A 26,374-nucleotide genomic window follows, 5' to 3' on the forward strand; every position below is an offset into this window, starting at 1 on the left:
TTAATTTATAAAATATATCTAAATGACAATAGAAGTTACGTAATCGTACACGATTTCACAGTTCGGAAAAAAATGTGCCTGTGCCTACAGCGCGCAACTTGAAAACTCGGTATTGTTCGGGTTTTGTTTTTTTTTTCTTTCTTTTTTTTTTATCTGAAATTTCTTCCTCTCTGCACCTTTATTCTGTAACTTTTGACACATGTTTTTGCTGGCATTAATGCATGTATTGCAAAAAGTCGCGCAAACAAACTAAAGAGCTGCGCAACGAAATAACATAAAATTGAGTACGTTTTGGAATAAGGAGAGCTGCATTTTTAATTGATCGATATTTGCTTCGTCTATTTTACGTTTAAGCGCCGAATGTGAATTATCCGATTCGCACAATTTTATCAGCATGAAAATTTGTATTTATTGTTTTTTTTTTTTTTATTTTTTTTTTTTATTGAACGTATATATAAGAGAGAGAGAAGAATTAAAAGGATAAATAACGGAAAGTCCATCACAAAATCCTCTTTTTTTCATCAGTTTGTTAACTTTCTCACCTTTTAATCGACGTTTTTCTAATTTTTGCTGTGTTCCGGTTACAAGAGAAAATCCTTCCGTAATTTGTGAGCGCGGTATATTTCACATCAAGTGCCAAGTAGACGTTGCGAATATATGTATATTTGACGAGAGAGGAAAAAATATCAAAAGTAAAAAATCAAAATGCAACTCTCCCATTGCGGTTGATGGCACGGGATCATTGTGTGATGCTTTTCGACGTTTCGCTTCATCCGATAGAGTTTGCGACAGCCTCCTGCTCTTCGAAATTAAGACAAGCCGTTAGTGGCCACGCGATGGCAGACAGAAAATCATATATCTGTTTAGTTATCACACGTACATGCATACCTAAATATAAAAATAGATGCTATATGAATAAACAAGCAAAGGATATTGCATTATCTTAGAATTAGCTTGCTTGGGAGAGTTTACTACGTTGAACGTTTTAAGATCGTGTCGAGCGCGGCAATACATGTACACGTATGAGGCCACACAATACATACATGCATACACACTTACGTACGTACATACACACACACACACACACACACAAACAAACATAAACAAACGTACACGAATCACACGCCGTAATGTAATAGAGAGGATTACACTAATTTTATTATTTTTACACCTATTACGATGTATATCGGTTGTACGCAAGTTACAATCACTATCGTCTTCTTCTTTAGACACGTGTCTTTGGGGCCGCCGGGTCTCCCAGGCTGCGTCTCGAGGAACTAACTCTATCACGATACCGATCATTGCTTCCTTTTCTCTTTAGCGTGCAATTGGCAGGACAGCGCGCGCGCGCGCGCGTTGTCCTGCGATCTCATAAAACGACGGTGATTTGTATAGAGAGAGAAAAAGAGACATGGAGATGTGTTTTTGTTCCCGTGTGTTATCGCGTTCGCGTTCAGCGAAATATAATCCTGTCGTAACTTAGTTAGGCTCGAGCGATGCGCCTCTAGCTTATATACGAAAAAAAAAAAACAAAATGTCCACTAATTATTCTAAAAGAGAAGAGACAAATATCTTTCAAAACGCTATCAAAAACAATCCAACCGAGTGAGTCCGTTTTTTAACAGCAAAAGAAAAACTAATCTCCGAACTGATATAAAATTCCGCGAGCAGATGAAATTTTTCTATTTTCTATCGTCAAATCTCCAAAGCGCTTTAAAATATAGATTAGGCATTATGATAAAATGTATACAAAATATATAAGACGTACAGAATATCTTTCTTATAAAACATTCGCAACATTCGTTGTTCAATGGTTCCAGGATAATTTTTAACAAAATTTTCTTAATTTGTTTTGTGAAGATAAAATTTAAAGGAGTAAAAGTAAGGATCAAATTGCATCTTTTGTGTACGATATATATATATATTATGCATTTAACAAAATATTTCTCACTGCATGTCTAAATTATGCGTTATGACGTTTGAAGTGAAAAGTCGTACGATTGTGTTTTTGTCATGTAACTTACACATATAGAAATAAACTAATTTTACAAGCCTGCTGGCATTTGACAATATATAAATAGATTGACGTTTTTCAACTCGCGGTTTATATTAAAAAGGAGCAAATCTTATTAAGGCATCTCTCCTTCCCTTTTTTCTTTTTTTTCAATAAAATAAAAATTAATAATAATAACCCCAGTGTGTTGATTACACTGGTTGAGAAACACTAGTGTGGTTTTTAGTGCAGTGCGCCGGAAACTCTTCTTTATTATTTCGCATTTAAAAAAATGCATATTTTTTCTATCTATATGTGTGTTCTACATTTTTCCTAAAATAAACAAAAACAAGCCTTGTGACAAGTGATCAAATTTTTTATATTACAAATTTTATACGCGACTTTTTTCCCGGCAGAGTGTACTAATTTTTGCGCTTTCAAGTAACTTATGGCGATTAGCGACAAAACTTACATGACAAAAATTCGTTTAATTTCTCGCTTCTGACGTCACACACACACACACATATATAATTCAATATATGACGCTACCCTAATGCTGGAACGAGCACCCACCGAGCCTATTCTGTAACTTTTAAAGCGTGCGTTACAAATCTGTGACCAGACGAACTGTATCACGAAAACAGCTATGCGACATTACTTTAGGAATTTTGTCGTTTTAAAAGTTTTAGAATAGGAGAAGGGCAGGAGCCTTAAATATATTTGCGATAAAGAAGCGATTCGCCAGCTGCGAAAAGGTCGGACGATTGTGAACGCAAGTGCGACTATAGTTTTTTTTTTTTTTTTTTTTTTTTTTTTTTTTTTTTTTTTTTTTTTTGAAATTTGTATAAAACTTTTATGTAGCATTTACATTTTTGTTTCTTTCGTCTCTTTGTCCATACTGGTGTCTCCTCGAGACGTAAATTGGCGACGTGGCTCGTTAAGACAATAGTAAATGAGGTGCAGTTTAGCTTTTCTTTTTCTTTTGATAAGGGTCTAGACCAAACATTATTATACTACATGTTGTAGCCTAAATACAAACATTTTGTAATAAAATTCAATATATTGAAATAATATCGTGAATTGTTTTTATTTCCTCCTTCCATATTCCTCTTCTTTAATACTCTTTCCGTTTGTCTCTTTGTAAATCTGCGTGATTTTATGCGTTTTATATACGTGTACAATATATATTTAATTAATTTTTAATTAATTTTTAATTATTCATATAATCTCTAGTAATCTCTAATCTCTAGTATTTTATTTTTGATATGTGTTTCGAATCTCGTTAATTACATATTTTTGAACAGGATAAAAAGAAAGCAAGAGGCATGTGTGTATGGAGAAGTATAATTAATTTATTACACAATTACATTATTACACACAGACAGACACACACACACACACACGCAAATGTGTGCATAAATTTTACAAATATTGCGTCTCTGTGCTGGAGAATGCAGATTACAGTCTGATAATCTATAATTCCTTCGGTATCCTTTTCTAGCAGGATCAATGTTTTAAAATTGAGCACTTCTAGCAAAACGTTGTGTGTCTATTGCGCGATTAAAATAAGGCAGTTCGTACTTGTCTACTTCTGGTGCAAATACGCAGTGTTTAAAATTAAAGACTATAGATTCACAAGATAATGACGCATATCTTAATAAGTAATTTATAATGAAATATTAATGAAATATTAAATTATTTGATGAAACGGTTATTTCAACCAGTTAAATCAAGTTTCTCCTTGTATCATATCGTACGAGGCGCTGAAATATCATACAATGTGTAATATTCCAACAATTTATGTCAGCTAATGTTTTGTACCAGGAATTATGTACTTTTTTATCATTTGTAGGAAACAGATACGATCACGCAAGCAAAACAGACTGTTCAAAATATTATACATCCATCATATATATATATAACATATATATACATGTAATGAAAACTTCGAGACATTAATTAAAGTAATTTAATATATTTTACTCTCTGTAATATACAACGGCAAAAGCAAAGCGACATATATTTCGTATCATTAACTTCACAATTGTATCTTTAATATGTTTCTTGTTGGGAAGATTCAATTGATCGACAATCATTGAGTAACAATCACGATTCCGCGAAGAATGGAATCGTGAAACCACAAATGTATAGCACTGAAATTTTTTGTTTTGTAATAATTACGTTGTTACAATATATACATTACGATATTCGCGTTAATATAAAAAGTATACGCAAGTTTCAAGATGCTTGTAAAAAACATTTTTTTTTAATTTAAACAATTACAAATTCTCAACAAAATTGTCTTTTTCTTAGTTTCGTTTTTCTTTTGTCTAATTTGACAGATACGCGTGTATACACAACGTTATTTGAAGATTCTCGTTTTTTATAGTTTAAATAAAAATTTATAAAATTATAGAAATGTCGGCGCGTTAGACAAATGGAATGAATCAAATTATCAATCGATAGACAAAATCTTGAAAGAGAGAGAGAGAGAGAGAACACAGAATCAATCATAAACTTAATCATAAAAGACTAAAACTCTCTTGAAGATTGTTTTTTAAGTTCAATACAATAAAGAGAAGGTCAACATACACTGATACTTCATAAGTATTTTGTCAGATTCAGATTATTTATTCAAGATCCTTTGATCAAAAAATCTAAAATTTCTAAATTGTACGTGGTTCACAATGCAACAATACATGAACTTCCGCTGGTTTCGTTTATGGCACCATTATAACATTACTACTATAAAAATTTATTCTCTATTTATTCCTATATATGTATACGATCAAAATATATATACAAGGACAAATAAAGCTCACACGTATGCGTATTATTCGCTTTGTACAAAAAGTTTGTAAAACAGATCATGAATACGAAGTAGAACACGTTGTGTTTTGTATAGTAAGAGATAGAATATAGGAAAAACACACTTATCTGAAGAATTCAACCATTTTTTATTAAAAATAACACATGTTGCGATAATAAATAAAATTTGCACGAAAAACCATTACAATAACGGATCAACGGTGATTTATTACGTTGAGCAGACCGATTCTCATTGTAAGATTATTTGTTCGCGCTTTATAAATTTTTTTTTTTTATTTGTTTAACAAATTTCTTAAACTGTAGACGCGCTTAAATATGACGCGCAAGATTCTACAGACGAAAATGCTTCGGTAAATATCGACGTGTGTCCGAGAAAGCATCTCACTGGCTCTCCAACTATATTCTCTAAACGAAAGTTTCTATATCATTAATTCTAATTGTTTTCAACTTTTGCAAACGTTGTGCTGATCATTGTTATTATCTTTCTCTTACAACTAACTTACAGTGAGCGATCGGTTGTATTCACAACTCACACAACTTAACCTAAACACAATTATCTTTCATTAATTTTACAATCGTAGAAATAAATAATCGTTGCACATTACGTATACAATAATAATAATAATAATAATATTTACACGCTAATGTCAATTGCCATGCTGCGATGCAACTCGATAAGGTTAATAATTCGCTCGCGAAATAAAAACAAAGAAAGAAATGTTAGATCAAGCTAACGCAGTAGCTTTTATTGCGCCACAACATTGAATTACGAGACTATAAGTTTTGTACAATCTTAATTCAACCGCGTTCAAAAATGCACTCATTCTCCCGATGTAGCGGTATTTACAATTCAGAAGTATCACGTAACAATTTACATTTTTTTTTTTTTTTTTTTTTACTACAAGACGCTGGTCATAGGGTTGGTTTTATATTACAATAAATTTTTTGTGTATTATTGTAAGTTAATATTCAAAAATGATATATACACGAGTTACCTCTATGTGTGTGTGTATTACGGATCTCAATAATTTTCTTCACAATTTACAAACACGTTTAAATATACGTTGTTTACATATAATAATTTCATATCTTATTCCTTCGATGTGTTTTGATATTTTCTAAAATTATCTGATCTAAAACGCGCGAGTTAATGATAATTTCAAAATTATTAGATATTCTTATAAATAAGAATGGAGAATAGATAAATTACATGTCCATCAAATCGACAAAACAAAAAGTATATAATCTTCTTGTACATTATTGATATTATTTTTTTTTTGTGAATGTGCAAATAAAGTTCGAAACACAACATCAAATTTCAATGCTTCATCGAAAGAAAATTGTACAATGAAATGCAATGTAATATGTGTCGCAAGTAAGAAAATAATCACGTAAAAAAGTTTTATTTAAAATTTGTGAATTTTATTTATAATTCCAGTCTGAATGAAAATAACATTAATTGTACATAATGATATTTTTTTTTTTTAATTCCTCTTTTTATCGTATTTAACGAGAGTAATTTTTAATGACTATTTTTATCTTTTTATTTTTGTCGTGCCTTCTAGCTGACGTATGTAATTCTGTTTCTTTGCAATAAAATAAAATAAGTGTTTGTATTATACATATCCCATTTAATCCCCATTTTATATTCTTAAAAGTTTTTCTTTTGTAAGATACTTTTTAAGAGATATATACATATATATATATATGTATATAATTCTGTTTCTTGTGCAATAATAAATTAAAGTGTTTGTATTATACATACCCATTTAATTATCATTTTATATTCTTAAGTCTTCTCTTTATAAGATATTTTTCAAGACATCTTCTTTGGTTATTTATAGAGGATTCCCATGAACCAATGACGATTCACTATGTTGCACTATGTGTGTTTGCTAAATATATGAAGTAAAAAATAAATTTATTATCTTCATACATTTATGTTCAAGCACATAAAACAGCGCACACTTTTCTCGCTATCTATCGTGCTACGTGATAAAATAACACTGATATCACGTAGTTCGCCGATTGCGATTTGCTGCTTTCTCAAAATCAGCGTTCTCTTACGGAGCTAGAAGGCACGAAAGTTATATTCACAAATTTTATTTTTCGCGAGACGAATTTAACGCGACGACGATCGCGCAGGCTGCGACAATGGTGAGATAATGACGGCAGCGACAGCGTCGAATCAGACCTGCCCACCCACGTCAGCCTGATACCGCAGTGTCAAGTACTCAGCAGCTTCCGTCATGCGAGCGATGCTACGGTGAAGACCGCGCAGGTGACGTCGGAAGTTCTCAGCGGCAACAGTCGCCAGGTCGGTGCATTCCTCGCCCTCTAGCCCGCTGTCGATCTCGATGCCAATCTCGGAGTCCGAGTCCGACGTAGACACGATCGAAGATGCGCTCTGCACACTCTGCATCGACGTGGTACTCGGACAACGCACGTGACCGAGTCTGACACCAGTCGGATGGTGATGTATCAGATCTGGACTACCGATCGGATGATTTTTGATTTGATCGTCTGTCTCGATGACACGCGTCTCCTGCGACCACAGTAGCTCGGTCTTCATCTGATTGATGATGTTGTACAGGCGGTAAAGATCAGTATTGGCCATTGTATCCTTCACAGTATGACCGCGCCTGCCCTTCATGCAAGTTGTGTCGCTCGCGTCGCCTACGGCCAGATCCATTAGACGACTCGGCACCAGGATGGTGTCCTCCATCTCGTTCACTGTGCGCACGAACTTTTCCATGCTGTTCAGGATGCTGGCGTTACTGAACTCCGGCTCCTCATGTCGAGCAATTCGCCGTAGACTCCTGCAAACAAAAAATCACTTGTTTAATTCACGATGTGAATTTTCTAAATTGCTCAATCAATTTTGCGCGTTTTTATGCTGTAAAAGTAGATTATTTAATGAAAACACACATAGTCGAGTCTACAGTTCGGTTTTGTCTTCGTTTAAAAACAATACAGACTCTGTGTTTTATTTTACTTTTGATATGTTCTCGTGTATTTCAATCGATATTACTTTTGGAATTTGACATTAAATGCGAACCTCGTTCGATATGTGTTAAATTTACCGAAAGGTTATGTAACTGCTAAAAGTTTGAAGTTTCACAAAAACGTCTTTAAACACTACTTGACGCATGACGCGTTTCGATCATTCACATTCAAATTATTATTTAAATTATTCAAAAAAAAAAAAAAACCTACTGTAGAAGTGGAATGTTCTGTAGTAGATAAATAAACGGATTTTTCTGTTGCGAAGATATGAATTGAAAAAAGAGGAAGATCATTTGCGCAAACAATGTTTTCCTTCGGCGTGTCGCGCGCGCGTTGCAGAAAAAAAAGAAACGGAATTTCTCAAACATCCGATTTGTATGCGTCTGACAATCGTGGCGTAATGAGCTTGTGTGACGCAATGTCATCAAGCACGTCACGACGTCACACACTTTAATAGGAACATCCGATGTCTTCATCTTCGATTTCCATGTAACGTCGCAGCAGCAGCACAGTTTCGGACAATGCAAGTAACTTTTTCGTTGTAATTCCCCGGGGCTGTGTTAATTATAAACAACCGATTCCCCGTAACACATTCTAAATTTATCAAGCTCAATGTGTGCGGATATTTTTATGCGGTGGATATTTTAATTTCGAAATTAAGTAATCACTTTTTGTAATTTTTTCTCGAAGACATCACATCATCACGTTACAAGATGTTTCTCTTGAGAAAAAAAAAAAAAGTTCTGTTTCCTGAAGACTATCTTATCGTAATTTGGAAATATTGCGACTCTATTTGAATAATCAAAGATAATAAAAGGAAGTTTGCTTGAGTTTTCTTTATCGCAATAGCACGCAAACGGAGAAATATCACGCGACGTGTTGCATAATTAGCATTAATCTCATTGATGTTGTTTCGAAGTGATTTAATATCAGAACAAGAAACATTTTCGGAACCACAATTACATGCTGATTAATTTAATCGTATTTCGTTGCACGAATAATACTTCTGATCGTACAAATGTTTTTTCAAGAACTCTTTTTTCGAGAACTTTTCCTCTCGTACGTATATATAAACGTATATCGCTTACATTATAATTCTTCTGCATACATAAGTATCTAATGATGAAAAACAATCGTCACACGATACAGTGATGAGTACAGTAAAAAATTTTACTTCGCAGTTCAATTTAAAAAAAAGAAAAATTGTGAATTTGTTTTTTAGTTCATCCGTCAATTGAACGATTGTGAAGCTGACTGTTCTCCATTAAACTAATGATCAATAAAACGCGGCAGATCTGATCTATCCATTACAAAGCGCGCAATTGTGTGTATTAACTACCGCTGAAATTCGCAATAGAATCCAAGTGCTTGTTCATGTATGAATATTCAACCATATACGCCTCTACCGGAGGTTCATGAAAGTTCGCTTTGTATGTTAATCGCGAATAAAATGAACATTTATGCAATCGTTAAAAATCAAAGTGCAAAAAATGTGCACATCATGGAATTGTACTGCGCATGCACGCGCAATTTTAACATTTCGTTTCCGCTCTTGTCGCGGAAGATGGTGAAATTCAAAATGTATTATACCTAACTCGGATCTTGTGAAATTCGTGTTAATTCGCTTTTTGCTTGTCACGAAAAAAAAAAACAGAATTAAAAGAAGTGTAATAATTTTAACGCGCGTAAAGATTTAAGACCACAGACAACGAGACGACGGGCGATGAACTCGCGACTTTGTAAAATAAAAGTATAATTTTTAAATAAATCAAGTTCAAGGAAATTGTTTTTATGTAAATTTATCCTTGATGACGAGCACATTTAAAAGACACGTTTATTGCGAAACAAAAAATTATTAATTGCTGTCTCTTCCAAGTAAATGATGAAAAACGACAGATTAAGGTGATAATTATTGTCAGAACAACATGTAATAAATACGTGTTTTTGCGCCATTATTACCATCATTGTGTGGTTTTTGTTATTATAAATCACACAAAATATTTTTCTTTTAAACGAGTCGAGAGATTCTTTTGCCCCGGAGAGAACAATCGTTAAATCGATCTTTAGCTGATTAAGGACACGCGTTCCAGTGAAATTAGTGATGTATCTCAGGTGAGATGTTAAAAATAGTTCTCCCGTCATATAACGGAGTTCTACTTATAACCATAGGTTTATACACTCTGTCCCACTTTATAGGTTTAAAAAGAAAAAAAACTACACCCAAAATCCATTCGTGTGTACGGAGAAAGCAGAACACACGTATTATATGGATAATTGTTCAAGCAAGCATATCAATTTTTGGATGTCCGCACTTCAAACCAAAGATCAAACCTGTATAAATTTTCTGACACGTCTAAATAATAAATCTTCTCGATGCTACGAACAAAAAAATTAGATCTCAACAATAAAATAGGGGAAACATGATGCTCTTTGAGCAACAACATCAAGACAGAGAAAAAATTATGTAGAGCATATGAGGCCATTGTTGTACGTTAAAAAATCAGAAACTGACCGGTAACTAGATACAAGACTTCTGTTTAAACAAAATTGAATAATTTCTAGATAGTTTTAGCAGATATATTAAAACAATATTTCTCCTGATCAAATTCCAAGACAGCACAAACCTAATTACAGAAGAACAAACGTTGATTAGTTTTTGGCAAGAAAAACTCGATTCTCGTCAATATTTTTTAGTCAAAAACTAATTAGAAACTAGCCAAGTTAAATAGAATAGTAAAGGATGACTAAGTAGAGTTTCTGAACTAAAACTTAACACATTCTGGTTGTTACTTTCTAACCAAAACATCAAAGTTGGCTACAAATTAGTCAGAAATTAGCAACATTAAATACATCAGAAAATAAAACTAGTTTTTGTCCAGTAAAAACTCGAAATATCTTGATTATTATTTTCTAATTACAGACTAGTCTGAATTTGATCGGGTTAATCAGTGACAGCCTTGTGTCGATCAGAAATTGAGTTAGAAACTGATCAGTTCTACTGTCTAGAGTTACTGTCAAACAAGCGTCGCTCGAACTTAGCAATTTCTAACCAGTTTACTGGTTTAATCTCTACTAGAGAGCGGGATGTTCGAAGTCTCGCGTTATCGTAAGATCCAACTGCTTTAAGAAAAACTTGGAAACAAAAAAGTTGTTCTAATACAAAAAAAAAAAAAAATCTCTGCTCTTAAAATCTCGATCGACGACGCGAGAAAGAAGTGACCGTGCCACTTTTTCGAAGACGCGCTACATCAAGTACCGTATCGTGTATCTCTTCTTTTTTACACGTGTCTCTCGCGTTTCGTTTACAGTTTTGACGTGAAAACAAAGACCGTACTCAAGAAGTATGCCGCTGCTTACGAAGCTGAATAATTTTGCGGCAAAAAAAAAAATTACATACCTGACCACTAACACCACAGAGAATCTCGAAGAAAGGAAGAAGCGAGATAAAAACTGCTCTTCTCAAAAAAAAAAAAAAAAAAAAAAAAAAAAAAAAAAAAAAAAAAAAAAAAAAAAAAAAAAAAAAAACATTGTTTTAGATAACTTTAATGTTGCTGCATCTTTCTTCAGCAAAATTATGTCGGAGAAGTTTAAAAAGAAAGATATAATTTCGTCAAGGATAAAACAATTATGACGAGCGACGATCGGCTTATATCCTTGACACGTCTCGCTAATCGCGAGAGACACAAACTCGGTATATATTAATTCGGAAACATTCTGCCAAAAAAAAAACAAATAACGCGATACTCGCGTTTTGGTACGTACCTACGATACCACAACATCTTGTCTCGGATAACGCGAAGTCCGATAATGTGGGACGATCGATTGTTATCGTAGCGATCCGTCGGGACGATCGGTAAGACTCTCACCTTGCGAACCGACGCGACTGATACCAACAGACCAAACGGAACTTGACGGAGTTCGTTATGAAGGCAAACTGGTTGATGAATATTCACGGTAAAGCTCGCAGTGACCCGGGGATGTGCGTATTATGTGACAATGGTGGGATCGACTCGCAAATTATTCCCGCATTCTCGGCCATTCTCCAGCTACCTTTGATCGGCCATCAAAAGTCTATTCGATCGATTTCTCCTCCGCGTTTTTTTTTCCCACCATTGCAGTTCTTTTCTCCGATGCCTGCCGGTTTGTTTAGCGGTGCTACTTGAAATTCTGTCAATGACACCTGTGATGTGAAGTTATAGCTTCCCGCATATATTTTTCAAATTTTGTATTTTTCTCAATTGTGTTCTATTTTGTATCCGAATGACCTGCAGCACACTTCGAGAAATAACAGAACGTTCTGACCCCACTGGGAAGTTGACAGTCACCCAGGGAGACGGAAGCGAAACCAAAACAATTCTGCTCACACGCGCGGTTTTTTGAAAAATCAAACTCATTAAAAATCTTTTGCACATTAGGATCTAAGAGCAGAAGGAAGAGAAGAGCCAACTTCAAGTTCGATCGATTGTTTGCGAAAGAAAAATTCTCAGAAGCGCAATTTCAAAGGCTTCTCAAATAATAAAAACGTTCTTCCGCTATTTCTACGTAAGTTCCACGTGATGAGAAGCTAAATTAGACGCTAAAGAACATTATGTTAGCATAGGTTAGTGATGAAACAAGACAAATGTGAAAATGAAAAGTGTGTACTTATGTCGTACGCAAGTATTACGAGATTTTAGTAGTGCGACAAGAGTTACGAGAAAATTCCTCGAAAGTACATATTTCACTTCCTGGTACATAGGTCGTTTAGTTTTATATACAAACACGCGCACAATATATACGCGCGACATATGCTATACGTCACTGCTCGTTTTTGTGTGGGAACGGTATTTAACAGAAATTTGATGCTAATGACATCGCGCAAAGTAAAAAAGAAGTCTCGCGAAGTCGGACTTTGAAGTCAGCAACGTCAACACAGCATTGAAATTCGGTGAAAAACACATTAGCACACATATCGCGGAACGGATCGTGTGTGTACGCGTAGATACATAAAACAAACATATGATTATATTTGCGTTTTGTTTTTTAAGCACATTACGTTTTTCTGTATTATAACGTTATGAGGTTTTTTTCGTTGTTACGTTTTAAGATTAAAATATATGTTTTTCAGCTTAAAAACAATATGTGAACAAGACTTTGTTACTCTTCGTAAAGTTGGTACGAAGCACAACGTAATGTAAAGTGTGAGAAATCTTACATTTATTTAAACGCGCTTTTTGAAAATTTTATTATTATTTTTTTTAAACTCAACATATTATCTTTAAAATTTCTCCTCCGCACAATAAAACTCTCATAGAAACGATAAAAAAAAAACTTGCGTTGTTATATCAGTCGCAATCCACTTTCCGCGTCACTATCGGCACATGTGAACTTTCTAAGGAGGACGTACATACGTAACGCTTTATCTCATTATATTTTACCGCTCTCTCTTGCGCCACGCCGTGAAAAATAATTAAAAAGCACGAGAATCAAGAATACGTTGTTTTCTCTTCGATAATAACGCGAGTTTGTTCCTGCGTTTTTTAAATTCAACAAATTTCTTTAAAATTGATCATCAAATATAAATTAATTTATTCACATAGATAAAACAAATCAGTGCGAAACATTGTTAAGTAACAGGTAATATAAATAATAAACAATCGATATCACACACACGTGTACATATTTCAAATTCTTGACGCGATACTTGACATTTAAATGCTTAAAATCACGTATAAATATATCAAGAAAAGAGAACCGCGTATTTACTAAAGTTACACGTACTAAAATAACGCGGCCAGATAAAATCGTGACAGTCGCGATTGTCGATAATACACACTAAAATATTCCGTGCAAAAATGTGTTAACACTGATAAGTAGTATATGATACGATAATATCAGATCGAAATGTACTTACTGACCATATTATATTTCTTCTTGAAAAGAATAAAAAAAAAAAAAAAAAGATATACAATACGAAATATCAGATCGAAATGTATTTACTTGACCACATTATTATCTCTTCTTGAAAAGAAGTGTAAAAAAAAGTCTTGTTCGAAATGCGATTGAAAACAATTCAAATATAAACATATAAATTACAAGACTCCTTCAACTGTTTTATTGCGCGTTTCTTTGCTGCGATTTTGTTTTTAATAAATATTGGCGTGACTTTCGCGAGTTTGCATGACCGGTATTCGTTGCCGAGGCCGCCTAGCGTAAAATTATGCGCGCAACAAAAAAAAAAAAAAAAAAAAAAACGCGGAAAGATCGTCAACCGCTTTCGCTGCCGCGTCCAAGTCAGATTTTTTTTGCATTTTATCGGAGGCATTAAACTTGATTTGATCCTGATTTGGTCGCGACTTATCACTCGCGACACCGATTCCGTCGAGGGACGTTAATTGAAGTTAATATTGGTCCGCGTAGATTGACCGATGCAGTATTTAGGTTTCACGCCAGCGCAATCGGCACTGCGCCAAGACATCCGTTACATCACGCGTGTATATTCCGGCTTGCCGAAAAGTTTTATATATAACTGTAATCTCATTTATCTAAATATTATTAAAATAAGAAACTTTCTTTACGCGTCAATTTTTAATACGTTTAAACATTTGTTTATAGAAAACCTTTGGAGATTGCGCGATAATCAACAATAAATGATCGAAACGTCCCGAAACACATTATTGTTTATTATGTTATATTGAATATCCACCTCCACCCTGGACCATAAGCTCTACGGTTTTTCTTTTTTGAAAACCTTTGGAATTTATTTATTTTTATTTCAAGTTAATTATAGGTGTGTGAAGAGTTTCGATTAAAATTAACAACCTATAAGAATTGCGTTTTTTCTTTTACTTCATAAAAATACATTTTGCAGCTTCTTAAATTTGATTCTGATGAGAATTCTTAATCATGGTCAGGAAGACGAGTTTAACATAAAATGCCATATATATTATGCAGACATTGTCAGATGACCTTGTTTCTTTGTTTCTAGTCGTAAAACGCAAAACTTTTGCGTTTTGTCTCACTGTTTTACATCAATGTTTATCAACAGAATTATATTTTCGCAAATCAATTTTTTTTTCAAGTCAATTTTCGAGTATTTAATTATAAGAGCAAATTAAGATTCATAAAATAAAGAATTTTTTACATGCTTTATCAGGTTAACGATGTAATGTTCTGTTTTTATTTTTATGAAATAACTTCTCACATTCTACAGCAATATAATTATCATCCAGTTTATTTTCAATTTGTTGTTTACGAATTACATAATAATGAAAACACACAATTACATACTTACATTGTTAAATAAAAACTTCTCTAGATAGATCACAGAGTGTAATTCGTAAACAACAAATTGAAAATAAACTAGATAATAATTATATTGCTATAAAATGTGAGAAGTTATTTTTATAAAAATAACTTCTCTGTGATCTATCACTGTTGCATTGTTCAGCTTATATAATTTTTAAGCTTTTAAAATGACCAAAAGTTCAATCTCGTTTGGGAGAGATTACATGCACGAGCTGTAACACACAAGAAAAAGCAACGCTCAAAGGCTTGATAAAGAAGGTAATTTATAAATAAGGCATGACGCGAGGAAAAGGTGCGAACGTGTGAAATGAACACAACAAATCGCGCAAATCATTGCGCTCAACGAAAAAGTAAATATATCAAAGCTTTTTGCACGCGCGCTTAAATGTATGTGCAATCTTAAGGAACACACACGCACAGATTCTAACATGTAAAGTAAATATTGAACATATGCAAATGATCTATGAGAGTGAACTCGCTTTGTTGTCACAATTACTTAGATACAAAGACAGCTGGCGCGATGTGAGAGAGAGAGAGAGAGAGATTGTTAATACAAAAAACGTTAATATCAAGATTCTTTTTTATCACTAAATTTATTACTTTCGTAAATCGAATGTACGTGTGTCTTTATTCTCTCCGACGGGAGATTGCGCGTGTTCTTGATCGATAACTACACGATTTCCGAAATGTACGCATCAAAATAAATATTAAGTAACAGTTCTTATCAGTCTCCGCGATATCGCGTATTTGTTTGATGTCACTTGTTCGCGACGTGTAAAATTTTATTTGATTTGACCGATCGCGTCCTTTGTGCTTTGGCCCGTAATTTCTGTCGCGCGATTATACTTCGCGCAATTAATCGCGCGGACAAATAAAATAAAATAAAATAAAATAAAAATAAAAAAATAAAAAAAATATATATATATATAAAAAAATAAAAAAAAAAAGCATCAGAGATGAACGAAATTTAATTTAAACTGGCGCAAGAAAAAAATATTACGATATGATGTAAAACATCACGCGAGATCTGATGCAATTTGGCGTATTTTTGGTTACATCTCTCTGGTTGTGATTACGCAAAACTTATGGTAGATAAAATTTTTTTTTCACCGCATGTACAAACACACACAACGATTGCAAACAAAATGGGTACGTGTGTGACTGCGCGCGAACGCCTATTTAAATCCAGGCTGTAAACAGCCACTTTCACTCGCGAGTGTTATGCTTGCCACTGGTTGTAACTATGACGTTTCCAGAAGTTTCAAATGCGAATATGATACATAAAATTCTTTTTAAAGCGACTCGATTACACGCACGCACGCCGCACGCACGCGCATGCGCGCGCGCGCACGCATGTGTATATGAACTTCGAACTGCAAACTTTTGTTGTCACTCGACTAACTTAGAAACGGATTAGTGAACTTAATAAAACTGCGAACAAAGGAGCAATTCGAATAACCGCGCGAACAATTCGATCATCTGCGCAATTATCTATTGAAAAATATTATCACAACAAATGACGTAGAAATGAACGTAGATAGTATTGTATTATTTTGTTAAGAAAAAAATGTTTTTTTTTTTTTTTATAAAATCGCGGTATTGCGAGCGAGTAGCGTTATCTCACGCGATGACGTGATCGTTCTTTATCGACCTAACGCAAGTGCAAAATTATCACCGCTGTAATCTGGCGTGGGTGGTGGCCATTATTAAAACAAAGAAGAGATGTGTGGGAGCGTCTGTCTATAGTATGAAAAAAATTCATTTTACAAAAGCGAACGTCGAATATTGATTTAGAACTCGACGTTGTTTGTCGAGAAGCGATCAATTATGCGTCGATTAAAGTAAGTAAGCAAATAATTTACGCACTCATCTATACATTTTTTTTACAGAATAGTGTATAAAAACTTATGTGCAAATTATGCATTAATTTGTATAAATTTCGAGCGAATACAACAGTACATTCCAGTTTTTTGAAAACAAAAAACTCATAAAAGAATTAACCGTAAAAAAAAAAAAAAAAAAAAAAAAAAAAAAAAAAAAAAAAAAAAAAAAAAAAAAAAAAAAAAAAAAAAAAAAAAAAAAAAACATTAATTCTTGCTAAATGACGTTACACGTATGACGTTATAACATTATTGCGTCATCGTATTAATTCGCGAATTAGTAAGAATGAAAGATTGCGTGTCATCATGGAGGTAAGAATAAACGAAGGGAGAGCAACGTGCGGAGAGCGAAGCTAACAGACTTAAGAGGGTACTGGAGCCCGGCTTGTAAACTGGATAGAGACCTGTAAACCGACGTTTTTATAACCTAAATTTCTTTATGTTTTAATTTTATTTACTGCACAACATTAAAAGCGCTTCTACAGAAGCAAATAAATATACAAAACTATATAAAGGTTTTGAAAATAGGTATATAATGCTTTTTTGAACTTGTTTTTCATTCATAATGATAGTATATGATATCAAATAAACATCATCACGATTATACTTTTTGTGCATCAATTAGATAACCAAATCATATTCTGAGTGTTTCATTAGATTGTTTAGTGTCGTACTTATCGCTGTAGTTCAGTGTAAATACGTACATAAGCTTAGAAATAATTTTATATACATGATGATATGATGAGGTTATAGAAGAAAACTGTCTAAGAAAAAATTTATGCTGAATTTGGACATTTTAAAGAACAACAGCTAATTCTTAGCACAATTCACTTATTTCTGTAGAAGCATTTTGGATTTGATGCAGTAAATACGGCTCAAAAAGAAAACTTAGAATCGTCGGTTTACAGGTGTCTATAGTCGGTATCCAGTACCCTCTTAAGGAGGCGAACACGAGCCGCCATGTTGTTGATGATAATGCAAAATTTGACATTTTTTTAACTACGAAAAATGCACATCCTCAAGTCTCTTGTTCCCATCAATGTACCATTGTAAATTCGATTTTTCTTTCAATCGTTTGTTTTCTTTTTTATACGCTTTTCATTCGACAATACGCGATATTGGATACATTGTCTTCTATCTTCGTTATCTTACCTCCGTGCGCTTATTTTTAGCAAGATAGCAGTACGTGTTATTGATCGTAAAAGAAACAAGAGTAATCACCAACACTGTTTCCGAAACCGAACATCTGACGCATTTTGTTTCTAATAGACAGTTTAAGCGAGTTAAAAAAAAAAAAAAATTTTTTTTAAGTAGAAGTTATTCTCCCTGCAGACGCTTGTCATCCGATGACAAGAATGGCGCGTGATTTGTCGTGACGAACGTTGATGCGCTTAATGCACACACATGTTGTACTAATGTCTAGACTAAGAAAAGAGAAATCGCGTATGCGATTCACGATGATATGATTTATGACGTGTGATTGCTATGCAAAGCAGCAGCCGCGGCTGGATGGAGCACGGGAGAGTACCAATTGATGGTCACAGCCGACTGAGCATTGCGTGTCGTTGTCATTTCCGATACGTTTGATTACATATCGCCGGGAAAACAAAAATTCCGTCGAGCCGACACAAGAGAAACTTTTCGACACGATTCAACAATTTGACAGATTAGAACGCTCTACATCTTGTCATCAAATTTTTGAAAAACAAAACTTTTGAGAATTTTCTGATCCCTCATAGATATTTTTGCCTAATTTTCCGGAGAAAATTGAACGATTTTTTCGGAAGAGAATCTAAAATAAATTCGATTGTCCTACGGTGTCCGTTGTTCAAAATCCGCTGAGGAAACATTTTCGCCTTTTTGGTGTTTTCCAGACAGAAAAAAATAAATTTTCTCGGAAAATTTTAGATTTCTAGATCACTTGTTCAACTCAATCTCACTCTATCCACTAATCACATGATTTGTACACCAAAAAGAATTCCAAAAATTTCGATAATAACAATAACACACGAGAAAAGTATTTTATAATGAACAAAGTACGTTACAAGTACGTATTCATTTTTTTTATATTTACACATAAATCGCAACTGGATTGTAAAACATAATACATAATTTGTACATGTTTATTAAAGATAATACAAACAGATTATCAAAAAAAAAAGATTATAAAGTAGTTGTTTTTTAGTCCAGTTGAGATTTATGTACAAGTACGCGTAAATTCATATCATTATTTTTAATGAAACAAACACACAGCACATACTTTATTCAAATAAGAATCTTATATATAATTATTCACAAAAAAAGTCCGTTACAAAAATTATTCAACAGAATATAAATAAATATAAATAAATTCTCAACTTTTTTAAATAACAAATAAGAAATGTAAAAAACGAAACTGCGTAATTTATAAATAATTTAAATAAATGAAGCATTCATGTATATCCGAACCGCGTGATTAGAATCCACTTTTACTTCTTCAGTAGAAAACATTTGTTTATCTTTTTGTGTGTGTATGTGTGTGTTTGTCGCTCGCGCAGCTGCAGAAGAAAATAAATCATACGATTTTCTTCATCAATCATGTGACTTTTATTGCGAGTTTATGACTCAGAAATGAAAGAATGTGTCTCATCTGGTATATGTACGCTGTCCGGCAACACAATTACACGCTTCGTTGACAAATGTTTTAAACAAACTTGGCACTTGATCGCTCTTATCTGTAAGAGTGGCACTCTCGTCAGGATAACCCCTCGACACTCAGAGTCAGCGTCGCGTTCACCTTTGATCCATCGACCACTTAAAGCAATTAGTAACATCTCAAGATAGAACATTTTTTATTATCGCAACATTCAATGTTCACGTGACACGCACGCGCGGAATAAGTGAATCTCGTTAATGTATTTTTTCATTAACTTAAAAACTTATTAATTTAACAATCAGTATCCGTCGATCGAGATAATTGATAGAAAACAAAAGAAAACGACACGTTCGTAATTAACATTCATCAGATACATACAACAGATCTCTATCACCAATTGTAACGCATGTGCTAGGCACATTTATTTAATGCACATATATTATAGGAGTAAACATGTTAATGTGGACATTTGCATCGTATGTCTTCTTGCGAATATTTAGTTTGCATTCATATAAAAAAGTGCTTTTGTCCTATTCGAGAGGTTAAAATAGTAATTAGAAATTCCACATTGCTTCTACACGCAGTTAACGCGAAAAGATAATTAGTTTTAAATTCCTTGCGCAAGTACAAAAGTGTATTACACGTTTACCAGCGAATCGATAGAATTTGATATTGCTTTGATGAGATCAAAAAGAAACTGAGAAGATGTAGAAATTTGACGTCAGAAAAACAGTATATTGCGGGAATTAGAAATAAATTTCAAAACTCTTTTGATACAACGATTGGAATATTTTGAACAAGTTTTGAAAAAAAAAAATAATAATAATAATCTTGCACGCAAAACGAACGTTCTCTCAGTGAAAACCTCCCGTTTTTGCTTCGGATGCAAAGACAAAGTCTAACAAATGTAAACAATTCCACGCATGAATTTTCGATCTTGCACTCAAGTTTCAACGAGAAACTTCGCTTCGCGTTTTAACTGTCGCGCTATATCTTCTTAGTCAATGAGAAGTGTCGCCTGACAGGATGTCGCTATTCGCGTCGAGACATTCCTGAAACATATTCTTAGAATAAGATAACGACTTCAATGTTACTTATAAAAACTGCATACGTACCGATAACAAAAAGTATATCATTAAAAAAACTAAAACTAAAACAAACCAAATAAGATTAAAAAAAAAAAATATATATATATATATATATATGTATATTTAATCAGACAAAAAGAGATACGACAAATAAACCAACGCCAAATTAACGGAACTTCAGTCTAAAACGAAAAGACAATTTTTCAAAACACCGAACGGTAATTTGAATTGTTGCAAAACATGTGTCGAGGAGTTGCGACGAAAAATGATGAAACTTCTATCGACGCATTCAATGTCACTCGAGGTTGCGACGGGCAACGGAGTGTCGCGTGGGTGTCGCGACGCGACGAGTGCACGGTAACGACATTCGAGACGAGAAAAGGAACTGCGATATTACGACATTTCAAGTTCGTCGAAACAAATGATTGTTTGACCTTCCAGACTGTGAAATTTCATGAATCGTCAGCGGAGAAAATAGTACGACGAATTTTTTGTTTTCTCGGTAAACCGCGACGGAACCATGCGTCAATCGCGTCTGAGTAATGTATATTAAAAGAACTGATTGAAATTTTAGCACAATACTTGCTGACGCATGCGGACCTTTCCGTGCTAATTGACAAATCTGTGATGGACATTGCGATAAAACAAAATATCACACGAAGTACTTGAGCAGTTGAACTGGGAAGATGTTCTGTCCGGGATTCGATAATTTAGATTCGCTTTTTTTTTTTAGTGCTAAATGATGTACTTTTCGCAATCATTTTGTTTGTGGTTTGTCTCGCAAACAAAGATCAGTTCGAAAACACACAATCGCGTCAGCGATTGCGTATATACGTAGATCATGAAGATGATAAAAGCACTATAAAAAATCTATATCTCTGGAGTTTTGCTTAAATAATACTTGAAATCTTATCGGGCTATCGGTTGTTATGTATTGTCTATTAACGCTTCGAGCGATATCATATCAAATTATTGCGAGTATCGTTAGACTTCAACGTGTGCGAAACAGAAAAAAAAAACAACCTTCAAACCGACACGCGTGTTTAACAGCTTTAATTACCGACCAAGTATTTTTCCATTACACGTGTCAAATATTTTCCACGCACCACTGTGTGCTTTGAACTTATTATTTTTGACATCAGTATGAGTGAAAATATTATATGTAATGTGTTTATACATGTGCAAAAACATTTTTTCTCAAGTAATATTCACAAAATTCATTTTTCTTGACAACATCGTTATGGTAATTTCTACTAATCTAATCAATAATTAAGCAGTAATTACCCAACTTTGTTCAACAAACAGGAAAAAAACATTAACGATCGTCAATTTACACTGCCGTAAACGCGTTTGTGTGAGTGTTCGGTTTTTTGTTATACAGTCGACTGTGCCCGGCTATGATAGTAGCACAAATTAGCAATGGTGTCACGGGTAAAGTTACAGCGAGACTTTCTACAGCGATGACTGAAAGATGAGACGTGCCTTGTGTGAAATGGCGCGCCACGATTCTATCCAAAATCGCCCTTGCACACATTTCGCGCATTGTCGGTGTATACACACGCGCGACCTTCTTTCTCGAGCAAAGAAGCTTTCTCTCTCATCTCGCGAGTTTATCGACCCGATAGAAGCGGAACAACAATCGTTCGAATCGCAAACAATATTGTGCTGTTAATTATTAAAAATTACAAACAAACAAATAACAGAAAGATAGAATATTGCTATTAGACGCTTTTTTTGTTTTTTTGTAAAAGCATATTTAAAAAAAAACGCATTATGCGCGTTAGCGAGATGTTTGCGTGCGCGAGAGAAAATTTTTGAGCAATCAAATGGCAGTTGCACATTTTAAACGACCGAATTAATTGAGCCAGTTTAAAACCGATAAAAAAAAAGAAAAAAAAAGAAAAAACGACATATGATACAGAGCAACTTGTTATTTGTTTATCGCGAAAGTAACATGATGTTGTTTATATCTGTAAAATAACTTTCAAGTGGATTGTGGAAAATGTGAATTTTGTTTTTATATTTATATTTGTCAACATAAATAAATAACACAACTTGCGAACTGGTTTTTTTTAATAAAATTCTTTAAACGTAAATTTTTGAAGGAAAACTACTTACGTAATCAAGATACAAGTTAGAAGATACTTTTTTGTTAATGGAACACGATATTGCTACCACGCATGATACACCATATCAGTTTCGATAAAAAAAACCCATTACATTTCAAGTTTGATCCGACTCGCCTGTATAGGCGATGAATCACAACACGCTTCAAGATAAAGCTTGCAAATTGTGGTTTCCTTTTTTGAGCAACTGAAATATAAATGTATTTTAATTATTACTATTTCTTTTTTTAATAATACATAAGTTGCTATGCGCGATAAATATGTATATGTATACATATCATTTATTTAATTTCTAAACTCTTCCACAGGTACAGCTCTCGAATAATCAGAAATGACGTGTGTTCTCAACACGGAAATCGAAACCAAATGAGACATTAAATAACGCGCGCGCGTGCGCGCGATACGTGCAATTACAAACATTATGTAAAAATTTGATGCTTCTTATGCTTCACGCGCTTTGCGCAATCTGCAATTTCAATGCAACAAACTTGCGCGCGATATGCTTTTCGCGAAGGTTAATTATCCGGAGACTCGCACGAGTAGGCACTCGCTTCTCCGAGTGAAGTGACGTCTTTATTTTTCGCGACACACAAGCTCGATATCTTTGTCGACCGTTTTTCTTTTCGAGTCCCGTACGACGTAAAAAAAAAAAAAGAAAAAAAAAGAAAAAAATTGCCACAAAACGCCCAATTAACATAGGCGTAACATCCTCCTGTCAATAAAACACGACGTTAACACGTTTTTTCTTTTATAAAGCGGGGAATCCCTCGCATACCTGCGAATAAGAGTCGCAAGTTTCAAACAAAAGACTTCTCGCACGTCATTATGCAGGAAAACCCTCCGGTACGAGGCCAGAATTCTGTCGTAACGACAAGCGCGATTTCATTAGCTCGCTCGCCCATGTTGCTTGAAAGTTGGCCAATTGCTTACTTTGGTTGCTCGTACGTACGTACACAAACACACACACACACACACACACACACAAGCAAAAATAAATTTTGTATATGAACTCGCGCGTAATTTTCACCCACCGATTGTTCGCGAAAAAATTACCGATTCTTTTTCGATGAGTCTCGAAGGCTCGAGCGAATCTATTTAAAACTCGATTGACGAACATAACGAAACTAGTTCAGTGCAATGCGCATATATAATAATGCATATTAGTAGAATAATGCATATTAGTTGTGTACATGCATACAAGAGTCTAACTCCAGTACACGAGAAATCCGAAATCGAACGGGCAGCTTTAACAGTACAGACACACACACACATACACACACACATGCATACATTAAAGTAGCGAACTCCAAAAATCCGAAACTTACCTAGCAGGATCAACGTTTGACATTTCGTAATTCATTCTGTTCTCGTCGATAGATGTGATAGTTACTCGATGTCGATGCACCTGTGCGAGTACACGCGCACCCAGAGCTGCCGCTATTGCTACACGGCTTGAAAGAGTTGACTCTTGACGAAAAGCAGGGATCTTCGCGCGGGTGCGAAATAAAGCGCCGGGGAATTGACGGAGGTCGAGAAAAACGTCAAAAAAAAAAGAACAGACTCGTCGGATTCTCGTCGGAAGACGGGAGAAACGTTTTCGCGGACACACAACGGAGACGACGATCTCGCGCCGCTTCGATCACCACGTTTATACGCGCGTAGCCTCTAGCCGCAAGCGGGGAAATGCACTTGTACGGGAGTAGAACTTGGCAGGGAGGTCTCTCTCTCTCTCTGCAACGGCGCGTACCTCGTCGTCGTGTCCTCGCCCCTCCCTTCGCAGGCTTCTCTGCTCGAAAAGTGTGTGGTGTTCACGACGATCTTCCTTATCGCCACGTGTATTCGCACGTTAATCGGCGCGCGCGCGATGATGGACGGGTTAACTTTTAGCGCGACGACTAAAACGCGGTTCTCTCCGGCTCGTCCCGGCCTAAGCTAGCGATCACGCGAGTAGACAGTGAACACACGAGACGCGCGGAGGAGCCGGCCGCATCCAACCTACAGACGTACCCTTCTGTGCCTCTCCCCACCCAGCCAGCCCGGTCGGACCATAATCCGTAAACGTGATTGGCCAACGTGAACCACGCGAGCTTCTCGTTTCCTCTCTGTCGGCATCAATGCGGCGGTCTTCTTCTCGCCTTTTTCCGCGTACACACACACAATCTATATATATATATATATATATACGTTACTATTAGATATACTTTTCCTTTCTTCCTCGCCACATTCTTCGTTACACGGCCTGATGCTCGTTTCTTTTGGAACAGAAAGAGAGAAAAGAGTTTTTTTTTTTATACATTTTGAAGATATGATACAATACGCGCGTGATTGATAAGTAAAATATTCCGACTAATGATGATGTGAACTGAATATGCATCGATTTCGCAGACCAGCGGTCAGTAATAAGGGTGATTGCACGTAGATATATACACATATATATATGTATATATAATAATCGACTATTGACAGTACTTTAAGAGTGTGAGAAAGGAGTTGATGCGAGAATGTTTTTTTTTTTTTTTTGTTGTTTTTTCCTATATATGTCATAACTCTCTAGTCGCGTTCGTACGCGCGGCGATCGCATACAATATTCATCTTTACATTATTTATGCGAAGATCCTTTTGTCGCGAATCTTTACGACAATAATTAAACTGATCTTTCCTTGTTTTGTAATAGCACAGCGGTGTAATTGCCAGGAGTGTAAAAGGGAGCGCCTCTAATTTTTATTTCACATTTAACGAGAAATAAAGATAGAATGATCCTTCGAAACATTTGCAGTGAGACTGACCGCACTCCAAGTCAAATGTTTTTTTTGCCGTATATATATATAATATATAAACAGCGCGCTCTTGTCTTTAAGAGATCTTTAAAAGATGATTTTTAAAAACGCCTTATTATTTGTTTTAGACATTTAAGATGTCTTTGGGCCTTTGTATGTTGTCTGGATGTACGTTGTACTTTGTAAAGTTTGTTTCTTTTCCTCTCTGATGTGATATACGTATATTTTGTGACGTTGAATACAGAAAAAATATTGCATAATATAGAATAATCATGCTGGTTCTCACAACTGCTTTTTTTTTATTGACTGATAGTAAATATTAATGTATTTAAATCAGAATGGCGCAACACGTGTCCAGCTTTGACAAAAAAATATGTAATCTGTTGTTATGATAACAAATTAAATGCGATTTTTCTCTTAAGACGTTTAAATGCGACTTGACGTCAAGAATAAAAAAAAAAAGAAGTTTTTGCACTTAATGTAGAAATAAATTAGGTTATTAGGTTTTTTTTTTCATATGACTGTAACGTCATTCACAAAAGTCAATAAAACTAACCGCCAAAAACAAAAACACATCTATAAAATCTTTTCTTCGACGTGTCTTTGTCTTTGCCGAAAATATACGACGTGTATGTGCGTAGATTGGATTATATATTCATTTATTGGGATATAAGAAACAACGCGTACGAAGAACAAGAAACGCGAAATTTATATGAAACATTTATCACATTTTCGTATAATCACTAATTGAGT

The 26,374-nt window shown here is 34.6% G+C and overlaps 1 protein-coding gene across 2 annotated transcripts; it reads right to left on the reverse strand.

The window, feature by feature from the left end:
• Positions 1–6,563: 6,563 nt before the first annotated feature.
• On the reverse strand, positions 6,564–24,833 carry LOC109855706. Of its 2 annotated transcripts, none has more exons than XM_020430225.1 (2): positions 24,170–24,833; positions 6,564–7,641 (listed from the first exon to the last, which is right to left on the reverse strand). In XM_020430225.1, the coding sequence occupies exons 1-2, from the start codon at positions 24,202–24,204 to the stop codon at positions 7,011–7,013; spliced, it is 666 nt and encodes a 221-aa protein (XP_020285814.1). In that variant the 5' UTR covers positions 24,205–24,833; the 3' UTR covers positions 6,564–7,010. The 2 variants fall into 2 exon arrangements, with proteins under 2 accessions (XP_020285814.1, XP_020285815.1); XM_020430226.1 differs by lacking the exon at positions 24,170–24,833 and adding an exon at positions 11,591–11,748.
• Between the last annotated feature and the right edge of the window lie 1,541 nt (positions 24,834–26,374).

The sequence above is a fragment of the Pseudomyrmex gracilis genome, unplaced genomic scaffold (genome assembly GCF_002006095.1).
Source record: "Pseudomyrmex gracilis isolate BER0280 unplaced genomic scaffold, ASM200609v1 scaffold_96, whole genome shotgun sequence".
NCBI classification, from domain to species: Eukaryota; Metazoa; Arthropoda; class Insecta; order Hymenoptera; family Formicidae; genus Pseudomyrmex; species Pseudomyrmex gracilis.